The sequence below is a fragment of the Chiloscyllium plagiosum genome, chromosome 5 (assembly GCF_004010195.1).
Source record: "Chiloscyllium plagiosum isolate BGI_BamShark_2017 chromosome 5, ASM401019v2, whole genome shotgun sequence".
Lineage (NCBI taxonomy): Eukaryota > Metazoa > Chordata > Chondrichthyes > Orectolobiformes > Hemiscylliidae > Chiloscyllium > Chiloscyllium plagiosum.
This window is the reverse complement of record NC_057714.1, coordinates 70753955-70774798: the sequence shown is the minus strand read 5'-3', so window position 1 is coordinate 70774798 and position 20844 is coordinate 70753955. Positions and strand designations below refer to the sequence as shown.

At 39.8% G+C, this 20844-nt stretch overlaps 1 protein-coding gene across 4 annotated transcripts in view; it reads right to left on the bottom strand.

Moving 5' to 3' along the window:
- Positions 1 to 20844, bottom strand: part of LOC122549981 (G patch domain-containing protein 8) — an 859839-nt gene that overhangs the window by 160408 nt on the left and 678587 nt on the right. Inside the window, exon 1 of one of the 4 annotated variants that reach the window (XM_043690315.1) lies at positions 10001 to 10278. The exons of the other annotated variants lie outside the window; for them this stretch is intronic. Within the exon in view, the coding sequence (XP_043546250.1) occupies positions 10001 to 10009 (9 nt within the window). The 5' untranslated portion in view covers positions 10010 to 10278. Of the gene's footprint in view, positions 1 to 10000; positions 10279 to 20844 lie in introns of those variants that run through there. 4 annotated transcript variants of the gene reach the window in all.

Sequence of the window (20844 nt, the reverse complement as noted above, 5' to 3'; positions counted from 1 at the left end):
ACCTTTGCTTTCAGCTCCACCAATGATTGCCATCAGTGGATGGGATCAGAGACAATTCCAGCAGTGGCCACCACTCTCAGTGCTGCAGCTGACACCAGGGTGCTGCACTCATTTCCCAACCCACCACATTTGTTTTTGCCAGATCTTGGAAATGGGAGCAAAATGCCCATCTCAAGACAATGAACAATCCAATGGCTGTGGGGCAACATAGCAAAGCATAGGTGGATTTGGCCATAGCACTTAGGCCGGAGAAGCGGTGTGTCAGGCCTAGCCTAACATGAAATAAATTTAGTATTTAAAATAGAAATGGAAGAAGCACTTTAGCAAATGGTCCTGAACATGAGACTTATTTATCATCAGGAACTATGGGCTGAACCTTTTCTTTTGGCTAAAATTAAAACGTGCTGAGTTTTTGGAGGGATTTCTATCATGAGGCCTAGCGGTATTTCTCACTTTATTTTATCAAATGTACCACAGTAATTACCTAACCTGCCTGTACAGCATTCCTCACATCATATTCTAGCCTCACATTACCTCGAACCATTCCCAGAACAACTCACCACTCAGAAAATATCTACCGAAAGAGCAATATCATTCGTGCCTTCTCTATTCTTAAAAGCCTATTGTGCATGCAGATAAGCACTGTCAGTCCACAGTCAATGGATCCTTACATTTGTCCCAAACATTGCATACAGAAGATCTGCACCACAATTGCATAGAGGTACTTGGATGTGGAGTTGGATGGGATGCAATGGAGGCAGTGGAAGCCATAACACCAGACCTGATCTCAAGTTTCCACCTGCACTGTGCAAATTCAGCTATCTGAAGAAACGACCAGTAAGTCAATAACATTCTTCACTTCACCACCAAAGATACCACCATCTTCTCTCCGATACTCCTTACCCACATTAGGGCTGTTACTGTACTTGTCTCCATGAAGGCTGACACTCTATTTGTCTTGTTAATACCCACAACATCTTCCCTCATTCTCTGTCACACCCCCCAATCTCCGACACCACTCCAACACTCTCCCACTGACTTGACAAGGCCACCTGCACTAAAACTAACAGCTCTACAATCCAATTTCATTTTCCTTAATAACTGCTTCTCTCTCATTCCAGCAGGAAACACAGCTCACAAAAGTGAAGCAAGAATCAAGATGTACCAGTACATAGATGGTCCTACTACAGATGGGACAGTGCTAGACCTAATCCTAGGGAAACAAGCCAGTTGAAGGTTCAATGGGCTAACATTTTGTGGATTGTGACCATAGCTCTGTAGGTTTCAAAGATCATTATGGAAAGGGATATGGATAGTGCAGAAGTTGGGTCTAAATTGGGGGAAGGCCAATTTCAATACCATTATATAGCATGTGACAAAAATAGACTGGGAGCAACTAATTGCAGGTAAGTAGAAGTCTTTTAAAAGTAATGTTATGAGAATTCAGGGCTAGTGTGTCCCTCTAAGAGAAAATGCCAGGGCATAGTAGGCTATGGACCAAGTGCAAGTAAATGGGATTGGTGCAGTTTGGTGTTTTTGTTTGGTATAGATATGGTAGGCAGTAGGGCTTATTCCGGTATAACTCAATAACATGGGTGGTGGGTTGCTTGATATTCAACTTCTGACCCCTTATGAGAACAGCATTCGGACTCAGACTGCCCAGAGTGTCTTCACTGGATGATGGAGCAGCGGTCTGAAAACTTGTGATTTCAAATAACCTGGTGTCATGTGACTTCTAACTTTGTTCACCCCCAATCCAACACTGGCACCTCCATATCTTGGCATCCAACATAATGTCCTTTAAAACAAGTGGCAAGTTAAATTAACCAGGTACTCCCTTTGGCTTCCATGTCAGATATTCTCAATGTCTAGTTTGGTCGGTGTATTTGATAAAATAGGAAGCTGCAAATGAATCCGGCGAGTTGGTCTATCAATAACGTTTTGACATGCTTTAATCACACTGAGTTAGAAATTTGCAGTTGCCTCGCAAGAAACTTGCTTCGCACTCAGTAATAAAAATGGAGCTACATGTTACTGACGTCCAGATCTGTTTCACTGGACATCTCATTTGATTCTGCCACAAATCTTGCTGTAGTCCATCTCACTCAGATCCCAATAAGATTCTGCTCTATGTGATAGTTTTAAGGGAATTAGCAATAATTTTCTCAAATGGAAACATTAAAATATTTACATTGTTATCGAACTTGAATTTATGATACAAACTGAAAGGGTTCTTTAGTACCCTCTATAGCATAACAAATTATGAGCAAAGGTGACTGTCACTTGAATGGTTATCTGATGAAATTATAGCCTCTGACAATGCAAAATGGCCTTGAGAAGTTACACTGAGGTATCACAGTGTCAGATCAGGCTCTTGTATTTTAGTTCACAGATAATAGTTAATATCATTCTTGTTATTTACACTGTTGATAAATGGTGATGAGAAGTGTACTTAAAGTATTCCATCTATCTACACATACATATATGCTAAAATTCTCAAGCTCTTGATGTGCATTTCATTTACTTAACCACAGTTCAATTTAACTTTTCTAGTGAGATGTGCAAAGCTCTGGATCTTGGGTATTTCTGACTTTCAGATCATGCTAAATTTTATCATTATTTGCTCACTGTCCCACTAGGTTCAATAATTTCTTATACATTTTCACAGCCATTAATAAACACCAGATCTGCATAAGGATTGCCTTTCATCATTTCCTTGACATATTTGCTCCCAAGTTAAATTAGGTTGGTGTAATTCTGACATTAAGATAAATTTCCCTCTATAGCCTTTCAAATATTTGGTAGTACACATTTTTCTTCTAATGCCAACTAGGTGGTCAAAAGTATATCCTTGGATTTCTTAAGCATTGAGGACAACAAACCAGAAGAGGTTATTTTAAACTTCCACTTTCGACAATATCAATTTGTGACAAGGCCAGATTCTTGCTAGGCAGCAGTAAGTTGCCAAATATGGGGAGTATTAATTGCTAAATGCCTTATTAATGGCGCCAAGTCATCTTATTCAGCTTCCTTTCTTACTAAACTCACCAAACAAATAAGACATCAAGAAGATGATTTTGAAACCAAAGCAGGCACCTGACGGATACAGTTCACGAATTTCTCTGAAGAACCTTCATGTTGAACCCTGACAACAACATTTCAGGACATGCTCCATGGGTACTGGCCACATGCATCTCACATCCATGGACATTGCCATCTGATATGTGCCGGCTTCAAAGAATCACATATCTCATATCTCCAAAACCAATTACAGAATGCTTTAGCACTTCACTGTTGCATCTCAGGTTTCACAGGCAACTATCATTGCAACACTGCAACATAGACACCGTGGGCTCAGGGACATGCACTCAGTTCATGCATTGGACAGGGTATATCTCTGGGTTCTTTGTCACTGTCATAGCACTCACTCACTATGAGCCCACCAGATACTCATAACATCCCTGCCTTGCATTACCTTGCCTTTTAGTGCTTTGCCCTCTCAGCCACAGATACCAGGCGCATATTACTTCTGTCTTGCATAGACACAAAAAACTGAAGAACCACTGGACTCCAAACATTAATTCTGTTTTCTGCTCACAGAGGCTGTCAGACCTGCTGAGCTTCTCAGCAATTTCTGTTTTTGCTTCAGATTTCCAGCATCCACAGTTCTTTGTTATACATTAATTTTAGCATATTAAATATTTCTGTGCGAAGTTTGGTAATTGGACTAGCTATTCCATAAAGTTACATCAAGTGGAATGAATAATAGTCATTACTGAAATCCCACACAAAAATGGCCTTTCAGGAAAGGATCAATGAACTTGTTGAAGCTACACAATCGGTTAAATATATTCTTATAATCTTTTACCATAATTCATGTGGAAACCATGTAAAATTATATTTGTCTGCAGCTGAAAGGGGAGCCTGCAAATGGCACTCACCCCTGGCTTGTCAGGAGCATGTGCTAGCGAGTACTATTTGCTATAGGAGCAGCATTTCCCTGGCCTCTGAACACATGGGCATTAGTGTGATATAGGGTGAGATTGGCAGTCATGAGATTCTCAACATTGAGAGCATGAAGTCTAGTTCTCCAACCAAGTGTTGAGGCCTATTTGCATGCATTAAGATCTCATCTCACCTCATTAATAAGCAGTTTCTCACCCTTGGGCAGAAACTAGATGGTGACCATTTTCATCAGTTACCTGGTGACTGCAGCTTGCCTCTGGCCTTCCATCTTGGAAACAGTTGCTACCAACTTAGGGCAGACTCCACAGATTGGGATTGCTTCCCCCAGCCCCACTTCCCAATCACAGATATATACATCAGACATGTATCAATCCCATTAAACCCTGGTCGCACATCTCCAATACAGTTCTGAATTTCAATGCATCATTTTGGAGTATACAGGCACCTTTCATTGGAATGCTGCTGCCAGGACAAATTGCATACTATGGCATGCACCAGCTCACAGATTTGACCAGAGTGCATTTCAGAGCTTTACATGTATTTTCTTAGTGCTTTATCACTTTGTGCCTAATTGAACGCCAACAACATCTCAGTCGTGCCTTGTGTTATAGGCTCACAGTATTTCTGTCTTGTCATGTCCTTTAACACAGAAACAAACCCAGGCAGTTTAATAGGTGGTCAGCAGGTATCAGTCAAGGTAGTGGACATGATCACTGTGCTACATCAAACCCACATCTGCCCAATGTGCCAGCAGTGTCCATGGTAAACACTCTGCATGGACATCAACCAAAATTATTTTATTATTCATTTACAGGATGAGGATGTCACTGCTCGTCCCATTTGTTGACCATCCCTAATTGCACAGAGGGCAGTTAAGAGTCATTGCTGTGGGTCTGGTGTCAAATGTAGGCCAGACCAGGTAAGAATGGCAGTTTTGTCCCCGAATAGATATTGATGAACCAAATAGGTCCGACAATCAACTCAAAGTCATTATTAGAGCATTTATTCTAGATTTGTATTGAATTCAAACTCCACCATGTCTGTGGCAGGATTCGAAACTGTGTTCCCTAGAACATAACCTGGGTCTCTGGATTAACAGTCCAGCAATAATACCACCAGCCTGTAGCCTCCCCTGAATGGCTGTTTTAAAGTCGAAGAGGAATAGTCCTTGGTGAAGTCAAGGGAGATACTGTTCAGCCAAGGAAGTCAAGTCCAGGGACTTGCATACATTCAGTCAGCTACTTTGCATAGTCACAGTCAGATGATCCATACCAACTTAGAGCACTCCAGGGAAAACAGCTCTAGCCTACTCAGCCTCTTCCTATAGCTCAAACCCTCCAACCCTGGTAACATCCTTGCGAATCTTTTCTGAACCCTTTCAAGCTTCATAACATCCTTCCGATAGTGAGGAGACCAGAGTTGAACAGTCGTGGGAAATCAATTAGAGAACAGTGCACAGATAGGTCAAGGGTTGAATCACACATCAGTTGGGGATTTCCATCCAAATTAGACATCGGTCCACCTGCAGTCAGTCTAAGGGAGTTAATCAGTGAATGCACTATAGTGGGGAAACTGGGAAACATGATTCTGGGGATTAGAGACAGTACAATGCGATGCAAAGGACACAGTAACTGTGAAGGGAGGGGACTTATTACAAATGAGGGAAGATGATAGTGCATTGGAGGAATACTGCAGGGGATGTGGGAGAGGCCAGGTCATCCATGGTCACCACCACCCTGACCTCAAGAGGGGTACAATACAGCATGATTGTTGGTATGACTAATCCAACTAAGCCACAGAGATGACTATCTGCAATGACCAGTGACATAGTCAAGGTTGCTAATGACCAGGATTTGTATCCCACATATCAAGCATTGCATACATTTTACGTGTAAGATGCTTTGATCAGACAACTTCACCCTGTATTGAGCTCAAGGGTAATGTTGAGAGGTGAAGTTATAATTCAGAGATGTGCAAAACTATGTGAAGACTCAGTATGCCATGGGCCAGTCAGGAAGTGTCAGGAAAGAGGAACACAGATATTTGAGGGTGCAGACCTTCTTAATACCAAGCTGAGTCTGTGACTCACTGTATCAAGTTTGACCTGTATTGCCTTCCTTATTCAGGAGACTTGTAAACGCTATTGAAATGGAAGATGACTACGACTATATCCAGAGTAGGTGGAGGAAGTGTTTTATTTCTGTCTGAGCATGTAGGCTCTACTTATGAGTGATGTAATGTCCTTTAAGGGGCGATGACATTGATCTGGACTGACTCAATACAGGATGAAGTTGTCTGATCATCGCATCTTATACATGAAATGTATGCAATGTTCAACTGTGTGGGATACAAATCCTGGTCATAAGCAATCTTGACTGTATCATTAGTCATCGCAGATTGAAGATAGTCATCTCTGTGAAGCAGAACTGATCTTAAGTGGCACCTGTGGGCCACAATTCACCAGACAATCTGAAATATCAGCAGCAGCACAGGGCATAGAATTGATTTCCTCTTGTCTTGAACTCGACGCAATCACTAACATGCTCTTTTTACATTGCTGCCTTCATTGAGTGATGTGGGGTGAGACGATAAGGTATCACTAATCATACCACCTTAACAATTTCTGACTATATTTGTACAGTACTTCATGTGTTACATTGATCAGACTAAGGTCCCGAGGTCAAAGGTCCATGGAGAGGAACTCCGTGGGCTCCTTGTTTTTGTACTCCATGTCCCAATGTATAGAGGAGTATTTGTCAAGGATTGAATGCCTTAAAAAAAGATGATTACTAGGAGGCAAGGCTACCCTCCACAACCAGGGACCATGACTCTGTTACTCAACCCCCCCCAACTGAGACCAAGTATAGTTACAAAAATGCCCATGCTTGGACCACACCATTGTGGAGCATACAGTAGATCTGGGAGATTGAGGTTGAGGTTCCAATGCTTGGATTGGTCTGAGGGAGCATTGCACAGCATCCTGGATGGTGTGGATTGCATAATCCAAGCATACTGTGCTCTGCCAAACTGAAGCAGACGTAATGGACATGGCAGAGTTGGGAGGTGCAAGATGAGGACATAGAAAAGGAGGAACATCATCATCTGCCTAATAGAACACAGCAGTGTCAAGTGCAACAAGCTAGACAGGATTGACATGACACCCAGTTCCAGTATATGAGAGCTGGATGAAAGCAAGCAGTTCTTTTTTGTTTCCAGATGCAAATATAGTTTCTGTTTGTTTTTAGCTGTTTACTTTGGCTGTTGCTGAATTGATTTGACACATGGTTGATTTTTTTCATCCATTTGAAGGCTTTCCTGTATATTATGGTCTTGAATTCAACAATGAGAGAATATTGGGCTGCACTGGGAGTTTTGGAAGAGTATTATTCCCTTCCACAGAGTTCTAAGACGCGATAAGGCCAAAGGTGAGTTAGCTGTGTAGCTTGGCTCTTAAACAGCAACACAAATATTAATGTGCACTTGAATGTATGGTAAAGTGTCAGCCATGCCACTTATGTACTTTGAGATGTACTCGATTTTGGTTTCCCTCCCAGAAGGGCAACTTCTGGCTGACAATGCCATACCAAGGAAATGGGAGTGTTTCAAAGATGGCACCAGTGCCAAGACTCCCAGGAGGTTCCACCAGTGGTGAGTACTTCCACCCGTGGAACATAAGATGTGTGTGGCATCACAGGAGAATTGGTCATAGGTAATGAGGTGATTATGGGAAAATAGTGAGAGTAATATTGGCAGGCCTCACAGAGAGGAATCTTCCATAAAATTCCACAAAATTAATACTGATCCGATTGCTGATCAAATTCAACTCAATATGATACCAACCATTCTTCACCTCAGCAAGGGATTGGCAAACTAGTTATTGTGAGCTGTCTTTTTGTTGCAGATGTCACCACAATTTTCCTTTCCGAAGTGAATACAGATGTGCAACAGGATGTGAGTCTGCTATCACTAGCTATCTAGCTCACTGAAGTTGAAAGCTACCCCCTCTGTGGCAGGTTTTGACAAGTGGGAATAGGGCAATGCTAGAGACAGCTGGAGAAATACAGAATTTACATCATAGTAGGATCTTTTAATATGTTAATCAAGATCCTGTGATGGTCATTAGATCTTGACTGTTACATTAGGGCAGTTATAGTCAGATTAGTCTCCTTATGCTCTGCTAACAGTTGATGGTGTAGTCAAAGGGGAGACAGCCTATCACTCAATTTATCTTTGTGATGCTGGGATGTTCCTCCAGTTCTATAAATCTACTGCAAGACGGTTCCTCCCATTACTGGCCGTATTAAAATGTGGTCCAATTAACTAGATCTTCCATTGGGACTATTAGCAACCAAACTTTGTACTTCACATTTGAGGTAACCATCCAAACACCACACACCATTTGCCAATATAAGGTGATGGCCAATGCTGGAGTCCATCCAGGATTTGAGTACAGCATCCACAGTAAGGAAGTCCCATGCAGTACTGAGGAGTGCTGCACTGTCACGTGCTATCTTTCAATGCCCTTCATGTGGATGTAAATTTCCAGTTGTACTATTTGATGAAGAACAAAGGAGATAGCTACTGTGTCCTGGCTACTTTATATTCCTCAACAGACATCATCAAGATTTGTTCATATAAACTGTCATGTCTAGTGGGAGCAATACTCTGTGCAGCACAGAAATGTGAAACAAAATAAAATTCATTAATCTTGCAAACTGTTATTTATTTGGACCGGTCTGACTTTACTCCATTGATGTCTACCATTATTTTTAACTTCCAGTTTATTACAATTTCCACACAGCTAACATGTTCTGTTCCAAAAGAAAAGAAAAAAGCAGCTTCTGCTTCTTCTGGGCTGTTGGGCCTTTTATTGGCTCTCCAACCCTGCACTCTACAAGCCCACGCTTGGCCACTAGTCAGCCGATTTGAGGAAACTCATTACTTGGGAACTGTTCCCCTTGCAATGCAAATTTGTGACCCCCAATTTGATCCCATCTAAAATCTGACCCAAAACCAAAATCCTGACCTTCACATCAGATCTAAATAACCCTGTTTGTTAACAGTAGTCACTACCTATTTACATAGCAAATTGTTAGAATGTGGAGTGCACTGCCTGTGAGATCAATTGAGGTAGAGAATTGGATAGTTACCTGAAGAATGCACATTTGTAAAGAGTGGGAAGAAATGAATTGTTCTTGTGGGCAGCCCGCATAAACATGAGAATGAATGCTCCCTTTCTGTAACTATGCTATGGCTTCATGATTCAAGCAACAACAGCTATTTCTGCCTTTATAAAAATTTGACAGATACCCTCCTCTCTTACTGAAAATTCAGCTTTTATATCTGACCTAATTTTGGAATCAGTTGATAGTCTGTGTCAAATTTGGCTCCATGTACTCTATTAGTTAATTGCACAGCAGGGCATCATTATTTCTGAACAGCAATATTTATGAAGTGCATATTCAGCAGCTTTGTATTAATTTAAATGTTATTATTAAGCATCGAAAGGCATCCGAAATATTTATCTATCAAATGCTTAGATAAGACCTCAAGCCCAAGCAAACTCAAAATATATACCAAAGCAGTCACCTGAAACACAATATAGCATGCTGTTCTGAATTGAATATTGAAACATTCAAGCAAACCTGGAAAGTGCAGTAGCAAAGGTGGTTCTGTTCCACATTGCTATTTTTCTCTTCAAACTTATTAATTTCCTCTTACATTTTGTGCTAGAATCATTATTAAAGCTTTTGAGAAATTTGTCCCCACATAAATCAGGAGATTACTTTTGCATGCACTGAAACTCCTGCATTATTTTCAAAGAATATGGTTAACAAAAGATATGATTTGCTCAGGTCTTTGATGAAACGTTGGGTTTGACAAGAGTTGAAAGGCCTAATTTCTTCCAGTTGTCCGGATCTATTGTAAAAGTCATCCAAAACATTTAGAACTACATTTATAAATCTATTATAACAATGTATTCAGCTCACTGAAGTAGTTATTGGTACATCATTTCACAATAATTTCTTCATACCTGTATCATCTGTTTGAGAAACTCAAGGTCTGAGATTCAAAAGTGAAGATCTGCAATTGTTCGCTGAAGGACAGTATAGAAAATAAAAACCGTTGCCCGAACCACTGTCAATTACATTTGCTTGGTGGATTAAGTCATGGAAGATTACTGCTGTGACAGCGCTTTATTTCCCAGTAAGTAATGGGAGATCTTTTCCAATATACCATTTCCAATGTGAATAATTGATCAACAAAATAATCATCTTAATGTCATCTCAAAGGTTTTCAGAAATAAACAACTATTGTATTTAATCTGCATAACTTTAAGGATAACTCCTCACTTCATCAGAAAAATGACATGTGCTATGACAGTAATAAAGCTCAACTAACCAAATACAGACCAAGATTAAGAAGAATTAATAGTGACAAGTAAAACCCATTAAATGACAGGCAGCCTAATACTACTATAATCAAAGGATTATGAGTCATCTTGCCAATCTACAACTATTTCATCAATGAGACACTTGACAACCGAGTAAACTGAGTGATAATGTTAGAGAGATCCAAAAATCGCGAATCATTGCAGTCAATGGACACAAGTTCCGTTCAATAATTTAAGGCATGGACACTGTTGGGCACTGCGTGTATTCTCTAAGCCCCTGCAGAGGGAGTCCCCTCAGCTCAGAATGGTGGGCTGTGGTTGCTGATTCCATTTCTCAATACAAGATTTTAAATGGTTGGAGAAGAGTAACTCCATTTAATTGCACAATCAATGAATTCTTCCATTGCTTTGGTGATGGTCGAGAGGATGTTGTTTGGGTTATATTTTCTTCCTGGTTCTGTGACTAGGGCAAACCTGGATATTCTTTTCAGAATATTTGGGAGTTAGCAATGTCATAACTATACTTTATAAAGGTTCAATTAGTTCTGGAGTGCATGGATCTTCAGTCCTAAGCCAGAATACTATTTGGGCTTATAAACATTTCTTTTTAAATGAACTGGTAAATTGGAGTGAATCACATTTCCTAGGTTTTTTTTAAACATTCAATCTTGGGAAACGGGCATTGCTGGCAAAGCAGTATTTATTACCTACTCCTAATTACCACAAAAAGGTGGTGGCCAGCTGCCTCCTTGATTCACTGGAATCCTTGTGGAGCAAGTACACCATTAGTGATGTTAGGGAGGGAGTTCCAGGATTTTAACCCAGCGACAGTGAAGGAACAGCAATACTGCTATATAAACACACGAACAAGGAACTCGGGTAGGCTTCTTGGCTCTCTGAGACTGCTATGACATTCAATAAGACCACGGCTAATCTGATTTTAACTCCACTCCTGCATGCCCCAATATTCCTTCACCATCTTGGTAATCAAGGATCTATCTAACTCTGCCTTAAAAATATTTTGAAGATAGGAATCCCAGAGACTCATTAGCCTCTGAGAGAAAATTAAATGTTTCCTCATCTCCGTTTTAAAGAGGTGACCCTTTTATTTTAATTATCTTAGTTCCAGATTCTCCCAAAAAAGGAAACTTCCTTTTAATATAGTCCCCTCAGGATTAGGCGTTCCAATGAGCTGTGAAGATCGTTGCTGGTTCCACTGCTTTTTGTCATTTATATAAATTACATGGATGTGAATATAGGAGATATAGTTTGCAAATATTTGTGGTGTAGTGGACAGCCAAGAAGACCTCGATCAGATAGGCCGAGGAGTTTAATTTAGATAAATGTGAGGTGCTGTATTTTGGAAAAGCAAATCAGGACTGGACTTATGCACTTCATGGTGAGGTTGTAGGGTGGAAGGTGAGCACCAGGGGCGTTCCTGATGAAGGGCTTTTGCTCGAAACGTCGATTTCGAAGCTCCTTGGATGCTGCCTGATCTGCTGTGCTCTTCCAGCACCACTAATCCAGAATTGTGCACTTCATGGTGAGGTCCTGGGGAGTGTTACCAAACAAAGAGACCTTGGAGTGCAGGTTCATAGTTTGTTAGAAGTGGAGTCGCAGGTAAACAGGGTAGTGACGAAGGCTTACATAGCAAACACTCCAAAATGCAACAAGCGCATAACAGAAAAATTTAATATCTCAATGTTTTCAGTCAAAAGCCTGATCCATTTTACTAGATGCAACTTGTTACATTAACCATCTACTAGTCAGCTTTGCATAGACCAAATGGTGAATTTTAAACAATTTCTGTTGAACAAGCAGAAATGCTCTTCTAGATTCCACATGAATAAAGCAACAGCCAGTCATTCCCAGCTCCTTCCATTAATTAACAGTTACTCCCTGAACCTACCACCTGATAAAGAAGCAGCACTTGAAAAGCTAGTGCTTCCAATTAAACCTGTTGGACCATAACCTGGTGTTGTGTGATTTTTAACTTTGTACACCCCAGTCCAACATCAGCTCCCCCAAATCATTATAATTTGTTGTTTTCAATCTTGTGTTTTCTGGCAATTGCATGAATGGGCAGAGATTTTGTATAAGACTGAGTTAGAAAAAACCTTGACAGGTGTGCATATAATTAGGAAACAACTCTATTGCTGGGAAAAAAAACTTTGGCAGAATAAATAATTCTGCTATTTGCCACTGGTAGACATTGAAAATGCGAAACAAATTGAAAATGCTCTTTTAAGCTCGTTGATTTGAATATAAACCCCAGCTGAAGCCATGAATCTGAGTCTAGATTGAGATTAGGAAACCAAAATAATTCCAATTGCTATTATAGTTAACATTGACAGGATCTGTGTAATGAACAGGAAGGCCTTTTACCATCCAGGTGTCTGTAAATGTGAACCTCCATTCAAAACCAGCAGTTGCTATTGAAACTACTTTGTGAGACACTCATGACCATTACCAAATAGAAGGAAAACAGGATTTTTCAATCACCTGCTTCCTCTGCAAAATTTATTTACATGGGAAAATTAACATGCCTAAATGGACTGAATGGGATTAGTTTCTTAGGTCACTCCATCGCATGAAACTTTCACCTGGTGAATTGCACTGTAATTGAATTTCGTGATACAAAGTGAAAATTTGCATTGTCTCAGATTTCCCATCAAGGCATAAATCTAAAATGTCACTGACCTTTCAAAAATAAAAACCTGGCATTTCATTAATTTTACTCATACGGCAAAATTCAACGTTATCTTGACTTTCCCAAGAGCCAAATATTGCCTTGACTCTCAATTTGTTGAGGTTCAACAACCCAGTTTGACAGTAAGCACATAACTTCAGAAATCATTCATTCATAAAATAACTAGCTCTAATAGACAATGACATGAATTTGTTTGATGCAGTCTTAATAGATTCAACATGTAAATTTTACTTGGGCAGCTCTTCATTTGCATCCACCTCCTGCACAACTGCATCATAATTCGAAAATACATCTGGCAAACCAATGTTGATTCCCAATAATGCCATTACAGTCCATGGCAAAATATTATTATTTTTTTCTCTCTAGAAGCTTTTGAATTATAATGGGATGGTTTTACTTTCTTTTGATATTACCAGAATCACAAAAAACTCTATCAAATTACCTGTCATTTCTATATATGCATGGAATAAATTATCAATAAATTTCTAATCTGCATGGATAATTACTGACATAATTGTGCTTTTGTCCCTTAATGTCAGCACACATCAATAAAAAAATTCACTAAAAATTATTAGAAACTGCAACCAATTAAACAAAGCCATACCCTCATCCTCCTAAAATAGCAGACTTCAATAGGATATCAATATTCAGTTGGAAATATTCCTATTAAAAGCAAACGTGCAAGATGTAAAGAATTATACCAATTACTTGCTCATGAAAATGATCTTTTCTATTTGAAGTTGCATTTGTATCCAGTAAGCTTTGGGGAGGGATCATAAATGCTGCCCTTGCAAGGCTCTCCAGATGAAGTAGCAAAAAAGGTAGTCCAACTCAGTGTCCTCTCTGAAGCCAGTCTGCCAACCATCAAGGTGCCAATCACACAAAACCAATGCTCATAGAACATAGAACATAGAAAAGTACAGCATGGAACAGGCCCTTTGGCCTAAGGTGTTGTGCCGAGATTTAATCCTAATGTAAAATATAGTAACTTAACCTACGCACCCCTCAACTCACTGCTATCCATGTGCATGTCCAACAGTCGCTTAAATGTCCCCAATGACTCTACTTCCACCACCACAGCTGGCAACTTTGCACCCTCTCCAAAGCATCTGTATCTTTCCTATAGTAGGGCAACCAGAACTGGACACAATATTCCAAGTGTGGTCTCACCAGGGACTTGTAGAGCTGCATCAAAACCTCGCGGCTCTTAAACTCGATCCCCCTGTTAATGAAAGCCAAAACACCATATGCTTTCTTAACAACCCTATATGTTTGGGTGCCAACTTTAAGGGACCTATGTACTTGCACACCCAGATCCCTCTGTTCCTCCATGCTGCCAAGAATCCTGTATTTAATCCTATATTCAGCATTCAAGTTCGACCTTACAAAATGCATCACTTCGCATTTATCCAAGTTGAACTCCATCTGCAATTTTTCAGCCCAGCTCTGCATCCTGTCTATGTCACGCAGCAACCTGCAGTAGCCCTCGATACTATCGATGACACCTCCAACCTTTGTGTCATCTGCAAATTTACTAATTCACCCCTCAACCTCCTCATCCAAGTCATTTATAAAAACTACAAAGAGCACAGGCCCAAGAACAGAGCCCTGCGTGACCCCACTCAACACTGTCCTCCAGGCAGAATACTTTCCATTCACAACCACTCTCTGCCTTCTGTCAGCCAGCCAATTCTGAATCCAGATAGCCAAATCTCCCTGTATCCCATACTTCCTGGCTTTATGAATGAGGTGGGACATGTCATTTATATGTCTGACAGCATAATACCAAAGCAACTGTTCCACTCATAACTTAGTTGCTGGAGAATACTCCCAAGAGGACAGCAAAACCCCTTTATGGATGTCCTCAAAACTTTCGTAAAGTGATCAAAAATGCCCTCGGCTCATGGAAAGCCATGGTTTGTGACTGAACAAAATGGAGAGTGCTCATCTGAGAAGTCACCATATACACTGAGAAACTTGGTTGGAGACATGCAGAGTCAACGACAAGTCATCACAGAAAACCCCAACTTTCCAACTCTTCAAATATCACCTGCCCACAGATGGAAAAGTCTGCAAACCGTGCATTAGAGTAAACAGCCATCTCAAAATGCATCAAACTGGAGTGGAAGCAAGTCATCCTCAATCCTGAAGGACTGCTTAAGAAGAAGAAGTGATTTACACCTACAGTACAATCATTCTTTAGGCACAGATCGCAACTTCTATCACAGCACTTTGCAAACAAAATCCAAATGAAAGGTTCTTGGAGAACGTACTCCAAATAATAATTTGATTTTTGCAGACTCGATAATTTTACTAATTTGGAACATCATTTTATTCTGCAATTTATTCCTTTTGAAGCCAATTGCCTCTTAACTACCTTTGTCCACAATACTAGAGCAGTCTCAATTATGCTTTCCTCTATAACCACCATCATGATTGACCAAAAGGGAGAGCATTCTAGAACACAAATAGTGCCTTGATGAGGCCTCACATTTCCAAGGCTCTTCACATTGTGACAAAACCAGGAAAAGCTAAAACTAATTTGATTTTGATTGCATATTTGCACCAAAATCTGTACCAAGATTCAAACCTAAGGGTGTTTGGTAGGCTGTACAGTTTCACATTTTACATGGATACTCTCAACAATTAATAACCATTGAAAGTACAGGTTCTGATGATGTCAAGATGAAAGATCTTTATAAATACATTGTTTTCAGTAGTCACAGTATTTTACTGTCTTATCTCTATTTACATAAAGTTCCTGGTTCAGTTTTGTATCAAACTTGCCAAGAGCCCAAATTAGATTTAGTTTTAAAAATAGTACAGCTTCAAAATACACAACTCTAATCGATGATTTTAAATTCATTATGAAATAAAACAGTTTGCACTGTATCTGTGTAAACAGCCTGAGTAGAGTCCCAGCTGTACAGTACGTACATCAGATTATAGCTGACACATGCACTGCTTAAGGGATAAAAGGTTGTGCAAATGCCGAAGAAGATTCAATTCAATGGTACTGTGTAAATAAGATATTACATTTATCTCAGGAAAGATATTTGTTAATAATTTTTGTTACATGATAAAATTCTTCTTTGAATGAAGGTATATTCTGAAGTTTACAACAAAGCTTTTCAGATGAAGTGGGACTTAGATTAGTGCTGCAGTATACAGTACAACTTGAGAAGCCTTTTAATCTAGGCCTAAACTTGTGCTTTGCCTTTTCTGCATTTTTTTGCCTTTGAGCTCTAGTAGTAACATGGCATGTTTTACTTAATGATTTACATTTAATGATTTAAGCTTCCTCTAGTTACTTTGCCATCTGTTGCCGAGCTTTTAGAAACAGCTTCAAAGGCCTGCCCTCAACTGTGTACTATTGGTCTTCTCTGCCTCCTCATCATTTTCATGTTTCCTTTTTTCTCCAGCTTTGGTTCCTCTGTCTTATGTTAAATGGTTGATGCACCTTCCTGCACATGAAGAGTCCTATTGCAATGCATATTGTTGGAATGATGCCAAGTTTTGGTGTAAAAACCAAACAAACTTGCACATTTTAACAGTCAAGAACAAAAACATTCAATTTTTCCCAGTTCACCAAGTATTCAGCTTTTCATTTAATTATTTTTCATTTAATTATTATGTTTTCTTTTTGTACCAATTATTATTATTAATCTTAAAGCTGTGGCTTTAATAAAATTGACTGGATAACATTTTTTTGATAATGTGAGAGTTGGTTATTTTTCATTGTTAGTTCTGAGTCACTGTCCAGAAGAGATTGACTAGAATGGTAACAGGGATGAGGAGTCACAGAGTCACACAGATATACAGCACAGAAACAGACCCTCTTATCCAACTTGACCATGCCAACCAGATATCCTAAATAAATCTAGTCCCATTTGCCAGCATTTGCCCCATATTCCGCTAAACCCTCCTATTCATATACCAATCCAGTTGCCTTTTAAGTGCTTCAGCCTTGTGGATGAACTAGAAAAGATTAGATTAGTTTCCCTACAGTGTGGAAACATGGCCTTTGGCCCAATACGTCCACACTGACCCTCCAAAGAGTAACCCACCCAGACTTACTTCGCTACATTTACCCCTGACTAATGCACCTAACACTATGGACAATTTAGCATGGCCAATCCACTTAACCTGCACATCTTTGGATTGTGGGAGGAAACCAGAGCACCCAGAGGAAACCCAGGCAGACACAGGGAGAATGTGCAAACTCCACACAGACAGTTGCCCAAGGTTGGAATCGAACCTGGGTCGCTGGTACTATGACGCAGCAGTGCTAACCACCGGGTCACCCCAGTTGTAACAATTTTCCAAGAAGTATTAAAGCTTAAAAGAGATTTGATCAAGGTGTCCAAAATTATGAAGGATTTTAAAATATCGACATGAAGAGACTATTTCTTTGCCTTTTCTGCAGGACGATCAGTAATAGATGGTCCAGTTTTAATGTAATTGGCAAGAACTGTGAAAAGGGAAGTGGAAAAACTACTTGACAAAGAATTTTTGGGGGGAAGAACAATACAGTGGTAGTAATTTGATAGCGCTTTCAAAGAGCCAGCATAGGTAGGATGGGCTGAATGGACCCCTTCTTTGTTGTGAAAATCATTGATGAGTTTAATGCTGAAATGTAAAATTGGTAATGATAATGGTGTCATTAGCAGCCATCTACACACTGGTGATAAATCTCCTTCAGCCATGAATGTGCAGTTAACAATCATAAATGTTGGAAACTTCACTATGCAACTATGGTTTGTACAATGTTTGTCTACAATGATTTGACAAAAAGATCAATAGAACAGCAAGGTCCTGTGGATCTAACCATCCCTGTTCTGGAAAGATGGGCCCAAAGATAGGACCCAGGTAAAGGTAGAATGGGAGACCATTAGATCATTGAGCCAAAGAGGTCTTGCCTGTGGCCCATCGTGCTAGAGATGGTGTGGAAGTTGTGTGATAGCATATTTACATATTTATCTGCCTGCTTGTGGACAGGCAAGTGAAACAGATAAGCTCTGGCTGATCAAAGGAAAGCCTCAGCATGGAGTTTGGAGACACTTTGCCTGGGATAGGCCTGGGAACAGTGAGACTTTCTCTGCCTACCCATTACAATTGGAGTCATTTCTGCAACATCCTATACATGTGGTATAAAGATGTCTTAACATGAGGGCACCTTAACACGCGGGCGCCTTCATCTTCAGGCAGGGGGAACAACAGGACCACTTCAGAGAAATCTTCAAAGCATTCCTCAAGAGGTCAAACGTCTTTGCTGACTCATGGAAAAGTCTGGCTTGTTACCAACGAAACTAGAGAGGGTTCTTTTGGAAAGATGCCAAACACATTGAGAAACTTCGGTGGAAATATGAAGCTGGGGTGTTCGAGGAGAACTCCTGCACCCAATCCTTCAAAAGCATCCCTGTGGTCGACACATCTCGTATTGGTATGCACTCTTACTTCAGACCTCATCAAATATGAATGGAAGTAAGTCATTTTGAATCCCAAGAGTTGACCAAAGAGGAAGAAGGATAACCTTTGTAAGGAAGCATTAAGATCAAATCTATTCCAAGGATAGAAAAGCAACCTATGCCTCAAAGAGTGAATATTCTTTGAACTACTTGTGGGACTTTGAAGAAGGTCAGGGAACAAAGTGTGCCAGTTATGTAAATATTTGTGTAAATTAGTGTGTTATATTAGTGCAAACAAGAAGACTTTGATACTCCATGTTCACTGCACTGCGCTTCTTTGTAAACACTGAGCACAGTCACTTGCCTGAGTGCAGCGAGCTGTACGTTTTGATTGACCTTCCTGATGTCAGTCAAAATTCCAAAACCTCCCAGAATCACAAAGCAAAACAGAAGAGTCTAAAATTACCAAAATATTATTTAAACAAGTATGTGATTATCATATCAATTGCTGCCAAATAATTATCACAAATATGACCACTTAAGAGATTTAATAACTGAGGGATCAAATCTGCAGTTCAATTAGAATGGACAGTAAATTCATGAATATTAGATAAATGTTCTGTATATTTCAGATATATCAAGGGAGTAATTCTTATCATGCTGATTTTGGCATTGATCCATTATTACATGTAAATCACTTACGTCATTACATATGGTTTGCTGTCTCAGTGGCTTATTTAGCTTACTCAGAAACTTAATAAGAAACCTAACCCCATGGTTCAGTTGGTGTCAGTCACTGATATGTGATGGGGGTGCTGGTTGTCAGAAATGTTGGCATTGATAGCACTACAGATGTGATGAGAATTAAAATAAAGACGGAAATTGAGGAGGCATACTGTGAGTTCAGAAGCAAGCAGTTACTGATTGCAATACACAGAGATGGCTCAGGTGTTAGGAATAGATTTGTTACCATGTAAACAAGATAATGTAAATGAAGATGGCCTTTGCCTTTTTCCATTAATTATGAAAAATCTTTTATTTGTACCACAGTGCATTGTGTTCAGACCAAACCTCAGAGTTAAGTAATTTTTGGAGATTACCTCACTTAATGTGAAACCACTATTTGATGTAATTCTCTACTTATACTTGCAGTGTAGGTGACCTTATATAGTCATTATATTTTATTGCCCAATTCAGGGTTTAAAGATGTGACCTGAACAAATTACAAAAGCAATAGCAAAACAGATGATTGAGATTACCACACTGTACTCAGTGATCATGCTCACAAAACCACAGGAAATGTTTAAAATACTGAGGACTAAAAGAATGAATTGCTACTTAATGCTGCATGGTTCTATAATTACAATTTCTCCTCAGGCAGAAAAGAGGAAAGTACTTTTGTTCAATCTTATTCCAAGGACTATATACTCTTAAATGAACAGTTAACTTCTGGCTGTGTGATTACAATATCTAATGGGGTCACTTAGTTTGTTCGGCTTGATGGCTGCTTCGTAAATACAGAGTGATGCCAACAGTGTGAGTTCAATTTCTATATCCCACTTGAGGTCACCATGAAGGATTTTCCTTCGCAACCCCTCCCCTCACTTGAGACATAGTGACCCTCAGGTTAAATCACCACTAGCCATTTCTCCCTAATGAGAGAGCAGTCCTACGATGTAAGACTATGGTGACCTTATCTTTCCAACTAAGTTGCATGCATTTATGATGTAGGTCCCTTTTAGCCCTGGTTCCTCCTCAGTCAGGGAACAATTGGGGTCAAGGGTTGAGAAACCTTTGCTGTAAGCATAAAAACTCATTATTAATGATGTAAAATTCTTCTGATGAATGCTCAACTTTGCAGAAATAGTACAGAAATGTTTGGTTTATAGGTAGTCATCTTCAGTGACCACACATAATCCCACAGAGTCAAATTTGAATAACACAAAACTCCTGTTGTCAGCCATTCCCACCTGGAGAATTAGAAGGTTGTTGGTGATAAACTGGTGTTCCAAATTGGTAAGTCCAGATTTGGCGTACTTATGAATGCTTATCATGTGTCTGCTCGCAACACCCTATCAGAGCCGACTGAGACCAGGCTAGAACAAATAATTACAGGCAATCCATTCACCAAGGTTGAGTGATCTCTGTGAAAGAACATTAAAACCCTTCAAGTACAGCAAAACCTGTAAGAACATTCAAAGTGCTGCCGATTGGACCTTCACAAGATGAACTCGATAGAACAAGTGGAAAACCATGGGGTGAAGTCAACATCACAGCCAAGCTCCAGCCAAAAAATCAGGGGGCAGGAATGAATGATGAATCAGGGTAAACATCAACTATTGACAGCAGCTGATCTTGCAGGTTCT